Here is a 16,632-nt window from a genome sequence, read left to right on the forward strand (position 1 = left end):
TGCATATCTCTTGCAGTCTAGTCCTGTAAATCTTACTCATGTGAGTAATTCCTTTGATCTACTCAGCTGAGTACATGCTACTCATGTCAGGAACATTTAAAATATTGTGCCCTTGATTCTTAAGGGCCAGACTATCCATTCATTTACCCTGTGTCACTATGCTGATTTCAGTGGAGTTACTCCAGACTAAAGTCACTTCAGCTTGACACTGATGTAAATGAGAGCAGAATCTGACCCAGTAAAATTAAATTATTTGCCAAATATTGTATTGTAGATAATCTCACTATACAAAAACCCATTTACTGCAAGAATATTGTCTTTGTGAAACGTCTAAAACCACCATTTGACACCTAATAAGTACAAATAACAACATGTTAGTCAATCACATACTTCATCAACTAATCTGCCATACTAAAATACTAATCTGACATTGCAAAATGTTATTGGTAAACGTAGAAATCTGTGAGGGATGTGGCATTAAGTATTAAATACCGAGATCACACTTACATAATTTATTCTCTTGGTTGCTACTCTTTACTATTTTTCCTCAAATCAATACATTAATGTAATAATAAATTATGATTGTCACATTTTATAGTTAATTGTGTATTTGCTTTCATGATCTATTAAGCATCAAGCTTTTAATTGTTTTGGGAGTACCAAATGAGTCTATGAATCTTCACAACATTTGTAGTTAAATTTCTATTATCATTAGAAACAACTTCATTGTTTATCATCCTAAAGGAATTCAACATAGTCGATATTAAAATATTTAGTGTACAACAAGCCAGATATTCAAACAACAATATGCAAGAATGTATTTGACAACATTACTTAATATTCTCATATTCAATCTGACAACTTCATTTTTGACAAAGGAATGCTATCCCAGGGGAATTTAGGAACAATCACAAAAATCTTTTGCATCTGTCTGATTAGATGCAACTCAGCAAACAAAACTGTGCAAAATGTTCCAAAAGAGCGGAGTATAACCAGTCTTCTCACGTTGCTCTCTTGAACATGTTGGGATACATTACTACTGACATATTGACCTGCAACAGCATATTCTGGTGTAAGATCTACAGGGTAAAGAGTCATATGCATTTGTGTGTGCATGTGTGTCTAACATGCCAACAATTGGCCTAGTAATATCAGCAAAAGTACTCATTGGGTTGCCCCTCTGTCTTTGGTATTGCTTCTGAGTCCACGCTAGATCGTGCAGACAGCAGTCTGTTAGACTCATCTGGGGTGTGTCTAGTCAAGTATTCTCCTTCCCCTCCTTTAGTTTTGGCCCCTGGAGACAGACTTTCAAATGTGACATAGGACTCCTGAACTTCCTTGGGTTTCCGCACTAAGCATTTTTTGCAGCGCCTTTTCAATGCCCCACAGCAGACCACTAGGGTCAGAGGCACAGCAATGACACAGGCCACACTGATCACCACCACATTAATGAGTTTTTGGGTTCCACCGGCACTGGCAACTTCATCTGTGGAAAATATGATGCATTGCTCCTTCCTGGGGATCAGCCCTTTCACACAGACACACACTATGTATTTGGTCTTTGGCATCAGCCCGTCAATGGTGATCTTAGTCTTACCTGGCTCCACACTGATTCTGCGCATTTCCCTTTCTCCAAAAATGGCATAAAGGACACTGAATATGGTTGTGTTCTTTGCCTGAGGAGCTTTCCAGGCCAATGAGACACTTTGATCCGTGTCTCCTATCACTCTGACAGACCTCACTATACGTTCCGGCTCCTGTTGACCAGGAGGTAGACTTGATAGAAGATTTCTTGGATTGTTATTCTGCTCCTTCACCATATTCTGTGCCTCATTCTGGAACCCTAGATTCTCTTCTGTGTTAACACGGACTGGTCTGGCACCTAATGTAGGTGAAGTTGAGGTTGTGATAACGTACCTAGCCACCAGCTTATCATTGTAAGCAGCTGCTTCCATCCCGCTCACCTTCCCATTCCATACTCCTTTAGAGTTAGCATTAGGGTCATCAGTGCCTTCAGAATCAGTGATGATGAGGGATATGAAAGCCTCTGTAGCCCCTAGGAAGTTCTTTGCTTTACAAATGTACTCTCCAGAATCCAGATAGGAGACTACAGGCAAGCCTAGAATAGACCAGCTCATTCCATCACTAGAAATTTCCTGGTGCACTGAAAAAAAACAAAAAAACATGGATATTATGTAAAATATTAAGAAGATGGATTCAGCAAAATTACTATTATACATAGCAGAATGATCATTTTGTTAACCAAAATATGAAATCAAAATAAACCTAATGAAAGGATATTGTCTGTTAGACTACTGTCAAGATCACTTTAGTTTATCTAGTTCATCCATACACCCTCTTCCAAAAAATATGATGAAATTTTTTCAGGGCAAAGCCAGAATTGGAAAACAAGCTAGGAAAGATTTCCCCATCCTTAAAAAAATTGTGTATATAAAACACTGCAAGCATGTGCATGAATGAGAGTGAAGAAAGTTGTGTTTGGAAGAGTAGATATACTTTTTTACTTATGATTCACATGAAAGAAAATCACTGCTCAAGAGGAGATTGTCTTTCAAGATGCACATATGGTAGCTCCTAGAATAAATAAACAAGAGACAAATGGCTGGGAAATAATCTGCTGTTTGCTGTAGAATTAAAGTGAATATTTATATCACGTTACATACTGAGCACCTTACAAACATCCAATCATGTTAAGATCCAGCCTTTTGGAGAAGGAATCTTGCTAATGAAAATTGAATCAAACCAACCAAACAAAAAAATCAAAGGCTTTTGCACCTTATGGGTTAAGTATTCATTGAGTGGGGAGGTTCAGCAGAAAACAATTTCCAATCTTCCTGTGACCATTCTAAAATACTCTTACAGCTAGAATGAGAGCAGTTTTTCCTTTCATTCTTTCAGAAAAGTTAATATTTCAAGCTGTCATATTATAGCGTTCATGAGGAAACTCCATCACTGAGAGGTACTGTATTTTTTCAGACAACTCTTCACTGAAAGGTGGTAATGCCATGTTTAATGTGGCACAAAATATATCAATCATGACTGTAGCTAGAGTAAACTTAATATACGCTTTCTAGAATGCATTCTTTATTTTGCAGGGAGGGACTTTTTGTTTGTTTGTTTTTAATGTGGGAGGCATGTTTTCAGCATGATATGTAGGCATTATCATTGGTAGCAGCTGCATCATGTCATGCACAACAGAGTAATGGCTTGTGAAGATCTCAAAAAAAGGACTTCTATTACAAGTCATTCTATAGCTGTGAAAAAAAATTATATCCGCTCCCTGTCTCTGTGGCACTGAAGAATCTCATAACACTTTAAGGACACATAACACAAATCTATTCATTTTGTTTAGATCTTATTAGGAAATTATTTAATAGGCTGGTCCAATAAGATAATACCATTCAGGGGATAACAGTTAACTTTCTGAACTTGCACCCTTAGGGAGAAATCCTGGTCCCAGTGACATGAACAACAAAATCCCCTATGCCTTGAATGGGTCTAGAAATTCACCCTTCATTTCCAGATTCTGGAAGACCTGTGCCCACCCACATGCCAAGGGAATATCTCTTGTTGTTCTCTTTAACTCTGCATTCAGACGGTATCAGATCCAGTCTTTCTTGTGAAAGGAAAGATCACCATGATAGGGAGCATTTAAAGGGAACAATGACTATCCTGAAGAATCCCCACTTTAAGGGGGGAAAGCATTCAAAGTAGAGCTGATCTGAATTTTTCCATTGGAAAATGCCAATTCATCAAAAGTGAAATGTTTGCAGAAATAATGTTGATTTCAATGCAACTGTATTTTTAAAAAATGGGCAGAGGGGAGAGAAGCATTTTGACCTTTTCGAAATCGAAAAATCAATTTTCCATTTTGAAAGGACTTTTTCAATTGTTTTTTTTTTTAATATATTTTTTTAATAAAAGTCAAAATCAGAATGAAACATCTCAACCAACTCAAAATAAATTTTGGGGAGAGAGGGTTGTTTTGCAGGAAATATTAAAATGTGTTAATTTCTGTCCATTTTGAAATGGAAAAAAGTCAAAATTGAAGATTTCTCTGAGAAATGAAAAATTTTGTTCCCACCCAACTCCAATTGAAAGTCATTTTAATTTTGAGGGTCAGACTTAATGAGACACTGTATTACATGCTTTACAATCTTGCTTATTGAGTATGCTTTCAATAACCTTTAGGAGTTTAGTGACTTTTTTCCTCTCAATATTTGTTCCATTATCTTACCAGGGATTTTATTATTCCTCCAGTCTTCCTGTCACCTGCAAATTTGATCTTGGTTGATTGACATCAAAGAAACATCTGCCAGAGCTTTATTAATTGTTTTGTTAGCAGTTCAACATTTCAGACATACGAAAGCACACAATGGAGCCCAGGCAAGCCCACAACTAGTTTTTTAGGAAGACTGTTTAATACGTAATTAAAACTAATTTTAAAATGCCTCTTATTTTAGCTTCACCCTTGTGATGCAAATAGGTGTGCAAACCCACCTAAAAGTACTTTGCAGAGAACAGCTTGTACAGTACTACTGCAGTACATTTGTTGTGGAACAAAGAAAACAAAACATGCTTGATATGATAGTTTATTATATAAACATTAATATATTCACACTGAAGTATGAGTTAGTTGTATGAGCTTCGAAAAAAAACATAAATACTGTAGAGAATTACAATGTTAACATTCTCCTCTTGCTAGCCTCCTATTTTCTTATTCAGCATGAGGCATATTCAGTAGTTCTATCTATTTGGAAGAGCTGAAGCTGATATTTGCTCCAGGGTGTGCAGAAAACACAAGCCTACTTTCCAATCACACAGTGTGAAATAAAGAGCCAGAACCCACCTGTGCCATTGAGTTGATTACCATCAGCCCGTCTCCAGCTGAGTTCAGGAATAGGTACCCCAGTAGTACCACACCGCAGTAACACAGTGCTACCCAGTATGGTCTTCACTTTGGCTACAGAAGTATGTACAACAGGGCTTTGACATTTTCTTAGTTCGACTTGACTGAAGAAGACTCCAGCAAGACTCCGTGGGGTAAAGCATTTCAGTCTTGGCTCTATAAATGCTATGTTAGGAGACTGGAAGTTTAGGAAATGGACCATTTCATACAGACTGCAGTCACACACCCAAGGATTGTCCTGCAAACCTGTCAAGAGAAATCATGATAGTCAACATTTCCATTGCTACTTTTCACTTTATATTCATTAACGGACAAGTGGTGACTGGCTTATAGTTTGCTTCCAACTAGGGGCGTTTGTGGCCCTGCATATGGAATACAGCCTTGGAGTCCAGAAGCCTAGGTTTAATTCTCACCGTATGGCTTGGACCACTCTGAGCCTTACTTACCCCATCAGTAACATGGCACTAACAGAGCTTTATAAACTGTTTTGGCATCTGTGGATGAAAAAGTACTATGGCAGTGCAAAGTATGATTATTCATACAATCAAAACAGATTGTTAGGAGGAGAAAACAGCCTTTCCTTAGTTAACATTGCAGTCAGCTTCTATATCTTTGGCTTGAAAAAAAGAATTGTCCTGCTGTTTTTGAGTTGCTCTGTTTTGAAATTTTGACTTTTGTTTAAAGTTTCTTTGTCTCCCTCTAGCTCAAAACTGGCTATTTGGGTACTACACCTTCACATTTTCCACATAGTTATATTTCTTTGGAAACTTGTACGCCAGTTATATTTGAAGAAAACAGGTGACAAGAAATCAAGCAGTTATTAGAGGTTTTGTTTTAAATAGTTTGGGAGAGAGGCCTTCCTCATTAATTTCAAATGATGTGAATAAGAAATTTTTGCCATCACTTCAGAGGGAGCAGGAGCAAGTACTAGGTAAATGTGTGAGCACTTTCCCATCCACTGGTTGGTTGCAGCGTACAAAGAACATATGGCTCCTTTTAAAATTCAGAGAAGCTTTTCTTTAGATCAATTAGTAGAGACCTCTGTTTTTAGAGCTGTAGGACAAAGGTTCTAGTGCAGGTGTTTGTGGTTTGCTATAGAAAGGTAACAACCATTCAATATTGAATGCAACCAGAGTCCCATTGTATGACTGATTATAACCCCTTTTATATCTCAAAAAGAAAGATCTTCATGCTTTCACATTTTTCACATTATCAATCTCACAGGCAAATCACACATTTCCTGAAAATTTTGATTCAGTTAAGTAAGATTAAATAACTTTAATTTTACTCCTTTTCCAGTTTCGCAAGATGTCTGATTTTGATTCATTTCCCTCTGTCTGCCCCAAGAAATCACATTATAACAAAAACTGTGAAACATGGGTGCATTTTAACAATATCCCTTAGAAAAAAAATTAAATATCAAAATCACAATAAAAATAATGCATATCCATTAATCAGAGTTAAAGTTGTTGTATTGTGATAAATTATGTATTTCTTTACCCTTGAAAAGAGTGATTTGTTTGTTTAAGATGTAATATATAGGGCTCATGTCCTTAATATAAGGGCTCATGTCCTTAACTGTTCATTTCTTTGCTTTAAACACTTGGGCTCGGCAAAAGAAGTGATAGATATATAGATTCTTGTAACTTAATTACCTTAACTGGTTTTAAAATAAAGTTATTGGGTTTTGTTTGCTTTGGAATTAAACATACTTTATTACTCGAAAAATGATAATGTTAGAAAAATAATGACTTTGAGATGTTTAAGGGTTCAGTTCAAGAATGCATCCCTAATTCAGGAGAGTACGTAAGCACATACTTAACTTTAAAGTTAATGGGACTTAAACACATGTCTAAAGATAAGGACATGCTGAAGTGCTATCTTGAATTAGAATCGACTTAAGCAGGAGTTTAAATACTTTTGTGAATCAGAGACTAAAGTTGATTACCTAAAGTAAAGGCCTACATGATGGGGTGCAGTGCAGGTGCTACACTGGATTCTGACATAGCTGACCATGGGAGGAACACTGCAGATTAGGCATACCCTCAGGCAACCTCCTCTCTTCTGCCAGCAATTCAACAAGCTGTCATGGAAGGATGGACATAACGTTCTACTAGCACACCTTTTGTGTGCAGATGATCCTATACCTGCAATGGTGCTATGGCCTTGCCTACAGTGACATATTTCATGACATTTCCAAGCATTGCACTGGTGGAAACAGTTTAGGCAGGGCACAAGTGTTTTTACCCCGATCTGATCTAATGCTACTCAGAGCAGGTCTATATGACACAATAATAAACACAGTTTTACCCTGTTTACACTAACACTTCCAGCATTTATACCACTTAAGCAATGGCACTGCTGGTAGCAATAATAATAAATGGAGATATCCCATCTCCTAGAACTGGAAGGGACCTTGAAAGGTCATCAAGTCTAACCCCCTGCCTTCACTAGCAGGACCAAGTACTGATTTTTACCCCAGATCTTCAAGTGGCCCCCTCAAGGATTAAACTCACAACCCTGGGTTTAGCAGACCAATACTCAAACCACTGAGCTATCCATCCCTCCCCCTGCTCACTGGGATAGCATATCACTGAGATTCTAATTTAGACACAACATTGCAGCAATACCAAGGCTTCCAGTGAATAAAAGATCTGTGAATGCTACAGTTAGTATAAATGCAGTCACGAGCAACTAACATCTCACAGAAATATTAAAAACATTCTGCTGAAGAAGAAATGATGCCTGTCTCATTCCATGCTATCACTGTTAGGAAGGTGTTTTTAAAGTGGTATGCCTTAGTGGTGGGACATTTTTTACAAATTTTAAGCTAAATACATTAAAACTCAGGGAACGGATGCTGGATAGGAGCAGGGCTGGGAAAATATATAAAAAAAGAGTCCATAAACATTGTCACATTTCTAAACAGATTTATATTGTCTGCACCCAAACCCCTTGTGTGTTTGCTATCTGCAAATGTTCTAGCAAGTTAATTTACTGTCAAGAATGCTTAGCAAAAGTAAGACAATATTACAGAAGTTAACTGGAATATTCACAGAAGTTAACTTAGTTTTCTGATTCTCAGTCCCCTCCTGAAATTAAACTCTTGATGTATGATCATTCTATTTGCCCTCACTGGACACCTTCACTTTTCTCTTCTGCTTAATGTATCCATGTCTGAGAGACCTACAAATGTCCTATCTATACTACGTGAATCCAGTTGTTAGATCAGCTCTGCTATTGTTTTTCTGACCAATGTGCACACAAATATTTTTCTGTGAGTTGTGCTAACCAAACCATACTGTATAGACCCCATGGACAGGCTGCGGTATGGTTTTAAATATGGTCATAGCTTGGTTCTTTAAAAGGCTTTTCTCACGTTCTTGCAGCTCAGCCCTTGGCTATGGACCACAGATGCCTCCTATGTCTGCATGTACTCCTTGGTTCCTATAACATACAAGGAGACTATGTATTTATCTACTCAGTAAAAAGGACTAATGAAAAAAATGATCTAAAACCCATGTTCAGTGTGCACTAAAGGTCAAAAAAAGCAAGCAAAATGCCAGAATGCAAAAAGAATGGGATGAAGATACTATAATGCTACTGAGAAAATAAATGGTAGGCCATCACCCAGACTACTATGTTCAATTCGGCCAGGCCTGTCTGGAAAAAAAATATAGTAGAAATGCAGGGAGTAACAATATAGGCAACAAAATAATTAGACAAATAAAAACATCCATATGAAGAGACTAGAGACTGAAAAGATTGGGACCTTTGACAGATGTATATAAAATAATGATGGTACAGAGCAGTGGTTTTCAACCATTTTGGTCCACAACCCAAACAATGGCAAAAGCACAACCCAAACAACTGCATAAGAATTGCCCCACAATCTACCATGCCCCACAATACTGTGGAATTTAGACCCAGGGTTGATTTTGTGGCCATTTTGTGGATTACAGATCATGTGAGAGAGGGGGCAGCTGTTGCTGCTAAAATGAGGGAAGACTGACTGGGAGGGAGCATTGCTGCTAGAGAGGTTTGGTGGTTGGTGGATGAGTAGGCTTGGTGCAGTTGGAGTGGGAATGAAGGACTTTTTCATCCTCTCTCTTTCCCCATATGCACAGCACTCATCTCTGAGTGTTGGGAAGCACTACTCCAAGGGGCTGTGAAACTGGCTACACAGCCTACAGAGAGACAGTTTCTCCAGCCACAGTGCCAGGCCCTGTGTGGGCTGACAGGCAAAAGGGGCCTGAGCAGCTGCTCTGGGATTAGGTCTTTCCTTGAAGTCAATGGGAGTAAGGATAGTGTTGGAATTAACACCCAGAATGGACCATGATGGTTCAGAGATGGCTAGATGAGCATTCTTATAAGACTATTGCTCCACCCTTCCCATCTCCTTAGTATTGCAATACCTGCAGTACACCAGCTATGACCAAGAACACCTCCTTTGCTCATGGGCCTTCCTAGTTCTTGCCTTTTTTTACAACCCAGAAGGAATAACTTCCACTGACAATCTTTCTCTGGGAGTGAAAATAAGACATGGCCATAAAATACACACTTTTTTCTCTTCTAAACTCACAGTTCAGCCATTTGTTTGATCTCATGGCAATACTCTCCTTTTTCACTTCAGGACTCAAAGCTCATGTGAGTTTAGTTCAGTAGATACTATGAAAATTTTTTTGCAGTAAAAGTACAAACAAATTAACAGTGGGAAACACTAATTTAATCTCAAATAACCAATTCTACTGTATTTCTATTTTCCAAACAAAGACATTTGGGCTTTGGCATAGTTGTCCAGACCTCATCTCTCTCTCTCTCACACACACACAATCTCCCCTTTTAAGCTCCACACTACTAATGCCTTCACCATTGCTCATCTCCTAGCCCTTCCTGTCTCCCCTGCAGCTTTTTTCTGAAAGGTGATCCAGATTCGTAGCTTCACATTTACTAAACCTATGTATTTGTGTGACACATGAGCCAATGCAGCAATTGATGATCAACCACACTATCACAAACTACTCCTCAAGCCCCTACTCAATTGTTGATGCCTCATCCAAGCACTTATATAAAAGAACATCACAAAGCTGACAATGAAAGACATGAATATCCAGAAAGCACTAAGCTGTTTCTAAAAATATTTTTATTATAACATCCTAAAACCAAAGGCTTTGAAGAGAATTCAGAATGATGTGCTTTATGGAACTAAAGGGAATGACTGAATCCTTGCTATTCATAGATTTTTTTGCTTTCAGTGAGAAAGCCATGGCCAGGAAGGAAATTTAGGATGCAGCTGTGCATCTCAATCCCTGGACTAAAATCCACGGACTTCACACACTCTAATCACCTGTGTATGTGCACAGAGGGGAAATCTGGAGTGGGATTTAAGGATCAGTGGGTTGGTCTATAAATTATAGTATGACTCTAACCCATTATCTCCATATACATTTCTCTGTACGGATTTCTTAAGATCCTGGCACAAGCAAACTATACAGATGATTGTGCAAATTTCCACAAAAAGAGATCTATGCAATATATTGTTATAGCCAACATTCCATAACATAAAAGGGACCATGCAATAGAAAACATGTCTTTTGTTTTGTTAAGAATTTATTTAGCACTTTGCAAAATGCACCAAGAAGACACCATTTATTTTTACTAGCAAAAGATACTAAAACTTGGCCAGCCCACAAGTTGATTCTTTCTTTTAAAAATGTGTGGGTTTCTTTTAAGTGTGACCTTAGTGTTAGAAAAACAAGCTCCACATTTATCCACAGAAGAAGATTAGCAGCATTGTAATCTTCTTCACACTTTGGGGACCACCGCTGGGAATAAGAGTAACTCATATCCTCTCCAATGAGGTTGTCAGCAAGAGTGTGAATTGATGCCAAATATTGTGGTTATGTATGCAATATGGACATAAAGGGTCACGTCCTCAGGTGTAAACTGAAGTCAGTGTCACTCCATCAGTTTATACTAATTGAGGATATGGTCCATAACCACTTGGAACTGCCTAGAGACCACCAATTTAGTTCATGTAGCCTATCAAACAACCAGCAGATGGCAACAACCTTGAGTCACCCTGAGATGGATTCGAATAAATGATCTAGAGATAAAACACTCATAGACAAGCCCCTGAACTTCTCAGTATGCTTGTTGCAGAATTTCATTCTGGGCTACTGCAACAGAGGTGGCTCACAAGACAATCATCTGTAACTTGATTTTCTGTTGCAAAGCCACCCATCAAAAAATGTCATTTTAGAATTCCTGGGTGTTCAGATAGTGTATGAACTGTAGCTGTCCTTACTTTCAACAGGGAATCTATTAGCCTGCAGGGGGACTAAAGGAACAACAATATATTTCCATTAAAAACACACTTTCTTCCTAGAGTGAATGAGCAATATTAAGGTACTGCTCTTGTATGTTGCATGCTTGATATTCCTCTCAAGTGCATTGTTATTTAGCCCTATTTTTTTTAACTCTCTTACCTAAGATGATCTTGGAATTGTCATTGGGGAAGTAAGGAACTGCCTGGAGGTTAGCCCAGGTTGAAATAAGCTCTTGAGGAAGAGTCATCAGTTTATTGCTAGACAGATCCAAGTAGGTGATGTTCTTGATGTAACGAGCAGCTTCTGCTGGTATTGAGGTGAGTTCATTATTGTGTAAATCCAGCAGCCGTAGCTGGGGCATGTCTGCAAGAACTTCCCATGGAAATAAGATTAAGTCATTCCCGTCCAGTCTCAATTCCTGTAACCGGCGGAGACCCCTAAAGGTAATCACACTGACACTAGCCAAAGAATTGTAGGGCATCCAGAGGTATTCCAGATTACGGAGAGAATGGAAAGCTTCTCCTGGTACTCTCCTGATGGCCGTCTTTTCTATTCGAAGTTTAGATGTATCTCCTGGGATGTTCACAGGGGTGAGTGTCATCTCTGGGTCATTGCACAGCACAGTTCTGATTGGAAAAAAAAATATTAATTACATTTCTATAGTTTGAATTTTTTTTTATTTTATTCTAATCTATGATTTATACATGCTTTTCTCTTTTTCAGTCTCTTTGTTTTCTTACCAACCATTCTATACATATATGACTCAGCTATGTAAAAAAATCAAAGCAATTTAGGTACATAGGATCAAATTCAATCTTTTTGTAAATGAATTCAGTGAGTTGCAACTATTTATGTTAGGTATGAATCTGGCTCATGAAGTCTTTCTTCTTTTTATTTTAATTGACTTTCTGAAAATTTTGACCATAACATTCCTGCATTAGAGGGTATGTCAGTACATGTTAAAACCCAGTTTATCAGTTGAGCCGTGAGAGATTTGGCTAAAGAGCCAAATATTAAACAAGCCTCTCTCAGGTAGAGATCAGAGGTGTTGTGATAATTGATCCTACAAATTTACCCTAATTGTGAGCTCAACCATGAAAAGTGAGTGAAAGTTCATAAAGTGTCACAATTACCTATGACAACCAATGTTGATGGGAAAAGGTGCAAAAAAGAAGCAAAAAGACTGAATTAGTCCAAATAAGAAAGCCTATTGATATAATTCAAGGACTGTGTTAAGATCATACTTGGTAAACAAGTATAGAACTGGAAATCAATTAACCAAAATTGGTGTGTTGGAAATTAGGCCTACTTGGTTGACAAAATAAAGAGCCTGGATTATTCCTTTTTTGGGCCCTTCTAAAAGAGACTTTGAGGCAGAAAAGGGGAAACTTTTTACCACCACCATGGCTGCAGTGGAAGGATTGTTATCATGACACCAAATCTTGATATACTCCAATGGGGACACTCAGGCATCATTGCTGCACCAGCAAGGACCCCAATCTTATACATGTGAGATTTTGCTCTGTTTCCCCCACCCTCATGTGCTCCTTTTTGTCCCTCACACATCTTCCTCCTGTCCCATCTCTCTCTCTTTCTCAGCTTTTCATCTGACTCTGAAGCCAACTGTACTGGACAAGACCAGTCCAGCAAGATGAGATGGCCTATGCAGCTCTGCTCAGCCAGAGAAGGACCAGTGAAGGAGGAGGACCTGACCAGCCCTACCAGATCATGTTCCTGACAGAAGAAGTGAGCTGGGATCCAGAGCAATAGCTGTCATGGCTAATTTGTCCAACCAAAGCATCCGTCTGTGACTGATCATCTGCCCTGTATCCTGAGAATATCAACAAAAGTCGTATTTCCCTCATCTTTACTATCCTATCTCTACTCTCCCTTCTGTGTCTGTCTGTTTTGTATGAAGTAGGGAAGTGACTATCTTTCCCAACTCAGGACTGAACAACAGAAGTATCCCTTTCTTCCCCACCGAGAAGTACTGTTTAACTGAATACGAGATTTTAACTAATATTCACTGTCTCCAAAAAGGGACTTTGTTACGTTTCGATTAAGCTTGTTTTACATAAGCAACTTCCGTTTCAATGTTCTTTACCTCATTTTGAGTCTTGTCCTTTTGTATTTTTCAAATCAAATCATTTGTAACCTTTGGTATGAATTTTATAGTGTGTTCTTCAAAGTCCTAAGCAGACTGAGGTCTCTGTTTACCAAACCCCAAAACCTGTTTAAAACTGTTCAGTGTTAGATAGTTTCAGAGTCATGGCAACAGCTTTGACTCTTTGGGCCCTTTATTCCATCCAACTGAATATAACAGGGGAACACACATTAAACACTGTATGGAATCTCCTATTCATAAAATGAAGTCAATTAAACCAACAAAACCCTACTTGGAAATCTGAACTACAGTGAAATCTGTTGGACTGTGTAATAGTGATAAAAGCCACTTCACTTTAAGCATTTGAAAGTAGATGAGTCAAAGCACTGGAAATTATTCTGTTGGTGAAAATCCTGCACTGGCTGTAGTGAACTGGATGACCTAATTGCTCTTTCCCATCTTTAATTTCTAAAGGCCATATCCTACTCCTTACTCTTTATTTACTTGGGCCTTATACAAGCAAAATCTGATTTTGGCTTTGTAAATGCATGAAATTGTAGATAACAGTGAGGAAGGGAGAGAGACAGATATCTTAGAAAATACAATACAAAATGCACATCAGTTTGCCTAACAACAAGGGGAAGGGAGGAAAGGCAAATTCTTAGCATGAAATAAAGCTTAATTTATAAAAAGTAGCAGAATCAAATAAGCATGGTCCACTTCACATGCTAGAAGAGGTACTATGAGGGAAACGTAATATGATAATCTAAGGGTCATCTCCTAATGACTGTGGCTGGTTAATAAATGGAATATTATAAAACCAGATCACTTTTAGCTGAAAGTGATTACTCCTCTACTATAGGTGCAAATAAATAACATAGCTAAACTGCTCTTGCTAAATGAGGCTTCCTAGAGATAAATGTTTTCAAGCTTCTAGGTAAAATTGTTCTAGGTAAAATTGTTCATTCATGGTAGGTATACAATATAGTTACTTTTATTTAGTACTTCTACAATGGCATTAAATCTGTGATGGAAGATGCAAACACAACCCCGGGAGGTTGAGGAAAGAAATGCTTCACCTGACTCTCAAACAACAGGGTGCAGTCAAGACTCAGACCAAAACTGATAGGCTCTGGAAGAAGGCTCATCCCACCCTCCTTAACTGAGGGCTGGGAGTTTGGGGAAAAACTAAGAACAAAAAGAAGAAAATAAGGAGACAGAAAATTCTTCTTGGTAATGCATTTCTTTTCTGTGAATGGCACAGAAGTTTCAATAATATGAGAAGCTATTACAGTGTAGCAATGTGCACCTATGCTACAGGTGATATTTCCAGATGATACTATTGAGCACTAAACTGTTATTCTATGGGATAAACCCCTTCTACTACTGGGAAATTTGCTGTTTTTTCACTGAATCATAATATAGAAAAATTACAATAATTATCACCTTAGGGAATGGTAGACACCACACTTTTTAACATAGCTACCACAAAATACTATCATATTTCCCAGTCACTGGAAGGTAATTCCACTATGGCCTCTTTGGGATAGCACTGATTATTTTTGTTGCATTCCTTGTCAATAACTACAGGCAATTTGTGTTACCACTGTACTTCTCACACAGAAAGCTACTGGTGCTACTTCTATCATACCTGAACAGTCTTGAGGAAAATTTTACTGACATTCAAAATCTAGGTGACAGTTTTTAGTTTCTCTTTGTTGAATTCCTTCATTAGAACCCTGTCTAGAAGAAATATGTATTCCAAAGAAAAAGGGATTGCTTTCTCTCCCTCTCTCTCTTTTTGTATTGTGAATATATTGTATAAAAGCTTGTCCTGTTTCCCATTAAGTCAAATAATTGCTTAATTACTACATTTTAAAAAGAAAGCATCCTCTACTAATATCTTAATTGTATTTCATTCCAAAAATAAAGAACTGGTCTTTGTTAAGATTTTGTGGAACTGAAATAAACTGTTCTCAGATTTTACATTTAATGTATGGAATCTGCCTTTGAGTTTTCTTCTGGTTTGGGGATTGTTTCCTTCTAAAAAAAAATCCTCTGATTAAAGGATTCTTAAGTAAATGGAATAGAGGGCAGTACTCCGTTCATTTTGAAAGCACTGTACTAAGCAAGCCTGGTTAACTCTTTAAAAGGAGAACTAGAGAGAACTAGAAAGGTGAGCTAGAACTTAAAGACATCTTCTGCACATACAAAGTCCACTATTTTCCATTTTATTCATCTTTCACCATTATACTGATGTTAATTATATTGCTTCTACCCTAGTAGAGAAGATCACCAAATGCTTTCTCTGAAATCAGATTATAGTGTGCTCAGAAGATAATCCTTCTGCGCATAAAGCTGTCGTACAAAGTGATTGGGGAAAATAACACACAAACAAATAGCCATGACACAAGCCATGTCTTTTTCCTCCCATACATCCTTACAAAGGTGAACACAAAATCTTCCAGATGAAAAACAAAGAGAACAAACATACCTTGCTTTTGTTCCTTCATTGATACTATGGAAGGCGCAGCTACATTGGGAAGGGCAAGTGCAGTGAGCCGAAGGCAGTCCTCCAAAAACTAAGCAGCAGACCAAGCCCACAGTGATCCACATTGTTACCTGCACATGAGGACGACTTCCAGATACTAGACAAAGTGAAGATTTTTCTCTATTGTTTTGTCCAGGGACTGGTCACATCTTGTTAACTCTCTTTCCATTTCATTCGCACAGTGATCTTCCAGCCCTCACTGAATCCATCAGATAAAAAAGGATAGGCAGGGGATTAAGGATGGGGACTTGAGTTATTTTCATGTAGGTGCTTATTGCTTCCGGGAATCACACAGACAAAGCATTTCTTCCCTCAGCGAGCAGCATCAATCCTGGATTCCAATAGAAAGCCAGTGATTGTTGAATGGAACAACATAGTCTTTTTGTGATTCTAACAATGACAACATAAATATTACTTTAATAGATGTTGCCAGTAACTCACTTCCCTGTAGTGATTTCTTGAGTATTCAAAAAGGGTTCATAGTACTGCAGGAATCTGAGCCACTGAGAATATACAAAAATACGGAAAACTGTTTTATTGATTTGTCTTTTCTTAAAAAAAAAAAAGACCAACAGTTTAATGATTGATTAATTTTGCCAGTATGACCAATGTTATAAAACTAAGAATGATACAGTAGCTAGAACTTTAATAAAATATTAAATATATACATTTTCCAGGTGTTTCTCCCAGTGCTAACACATTCCTGAAAGACTAACCA

The 16,632-nt window shown here is 37.9% G+C and overlaps 1 protein-coding gene across 1 annotated transcript; it reads right to left on the bottom strand.

The window, feature by feature from the left end:
- Positions 1–694: 694 nt before the first annotated feature.
- Positions 695–15,979, bottom strand: LRIT1 (leucine rich repeat, Ig-like and transmembrane domains 1). Its single transcript, XM_034776971.1, has 4 exons — positions 15,858–15,979; positions 11,419–11,885; positions 4,871–5,176; positions 695–2,164 (listed from the first exon to the last, which is right to left on the bottom strand). Exons 1-4 carry the CDS (start codon positions 15,977–15,979, stop codon positions 1,152–1,154), a joined length of 1,908 nt encoding a protein of 635 aa, XP_034632862.1. The 3' UTR covers positions 695–1,151.
- Positions 15,980–16,632: the final 653 nt, after the last annotated feature.

Source organism: Trachemys scripta, chromosome 7 (assembly GCF_013100865.1).
Source record: "Trachemys scripta elegans isolate TJP31775 chromosome 7, CAS_Tse_1.0, whole genome shotgun sequence".
NCBI classification, from domain to species: Eukaryota; Metazoa; Chordata; order Testudines; family Emydidae; genus Trachemys; species Trachemys scripta.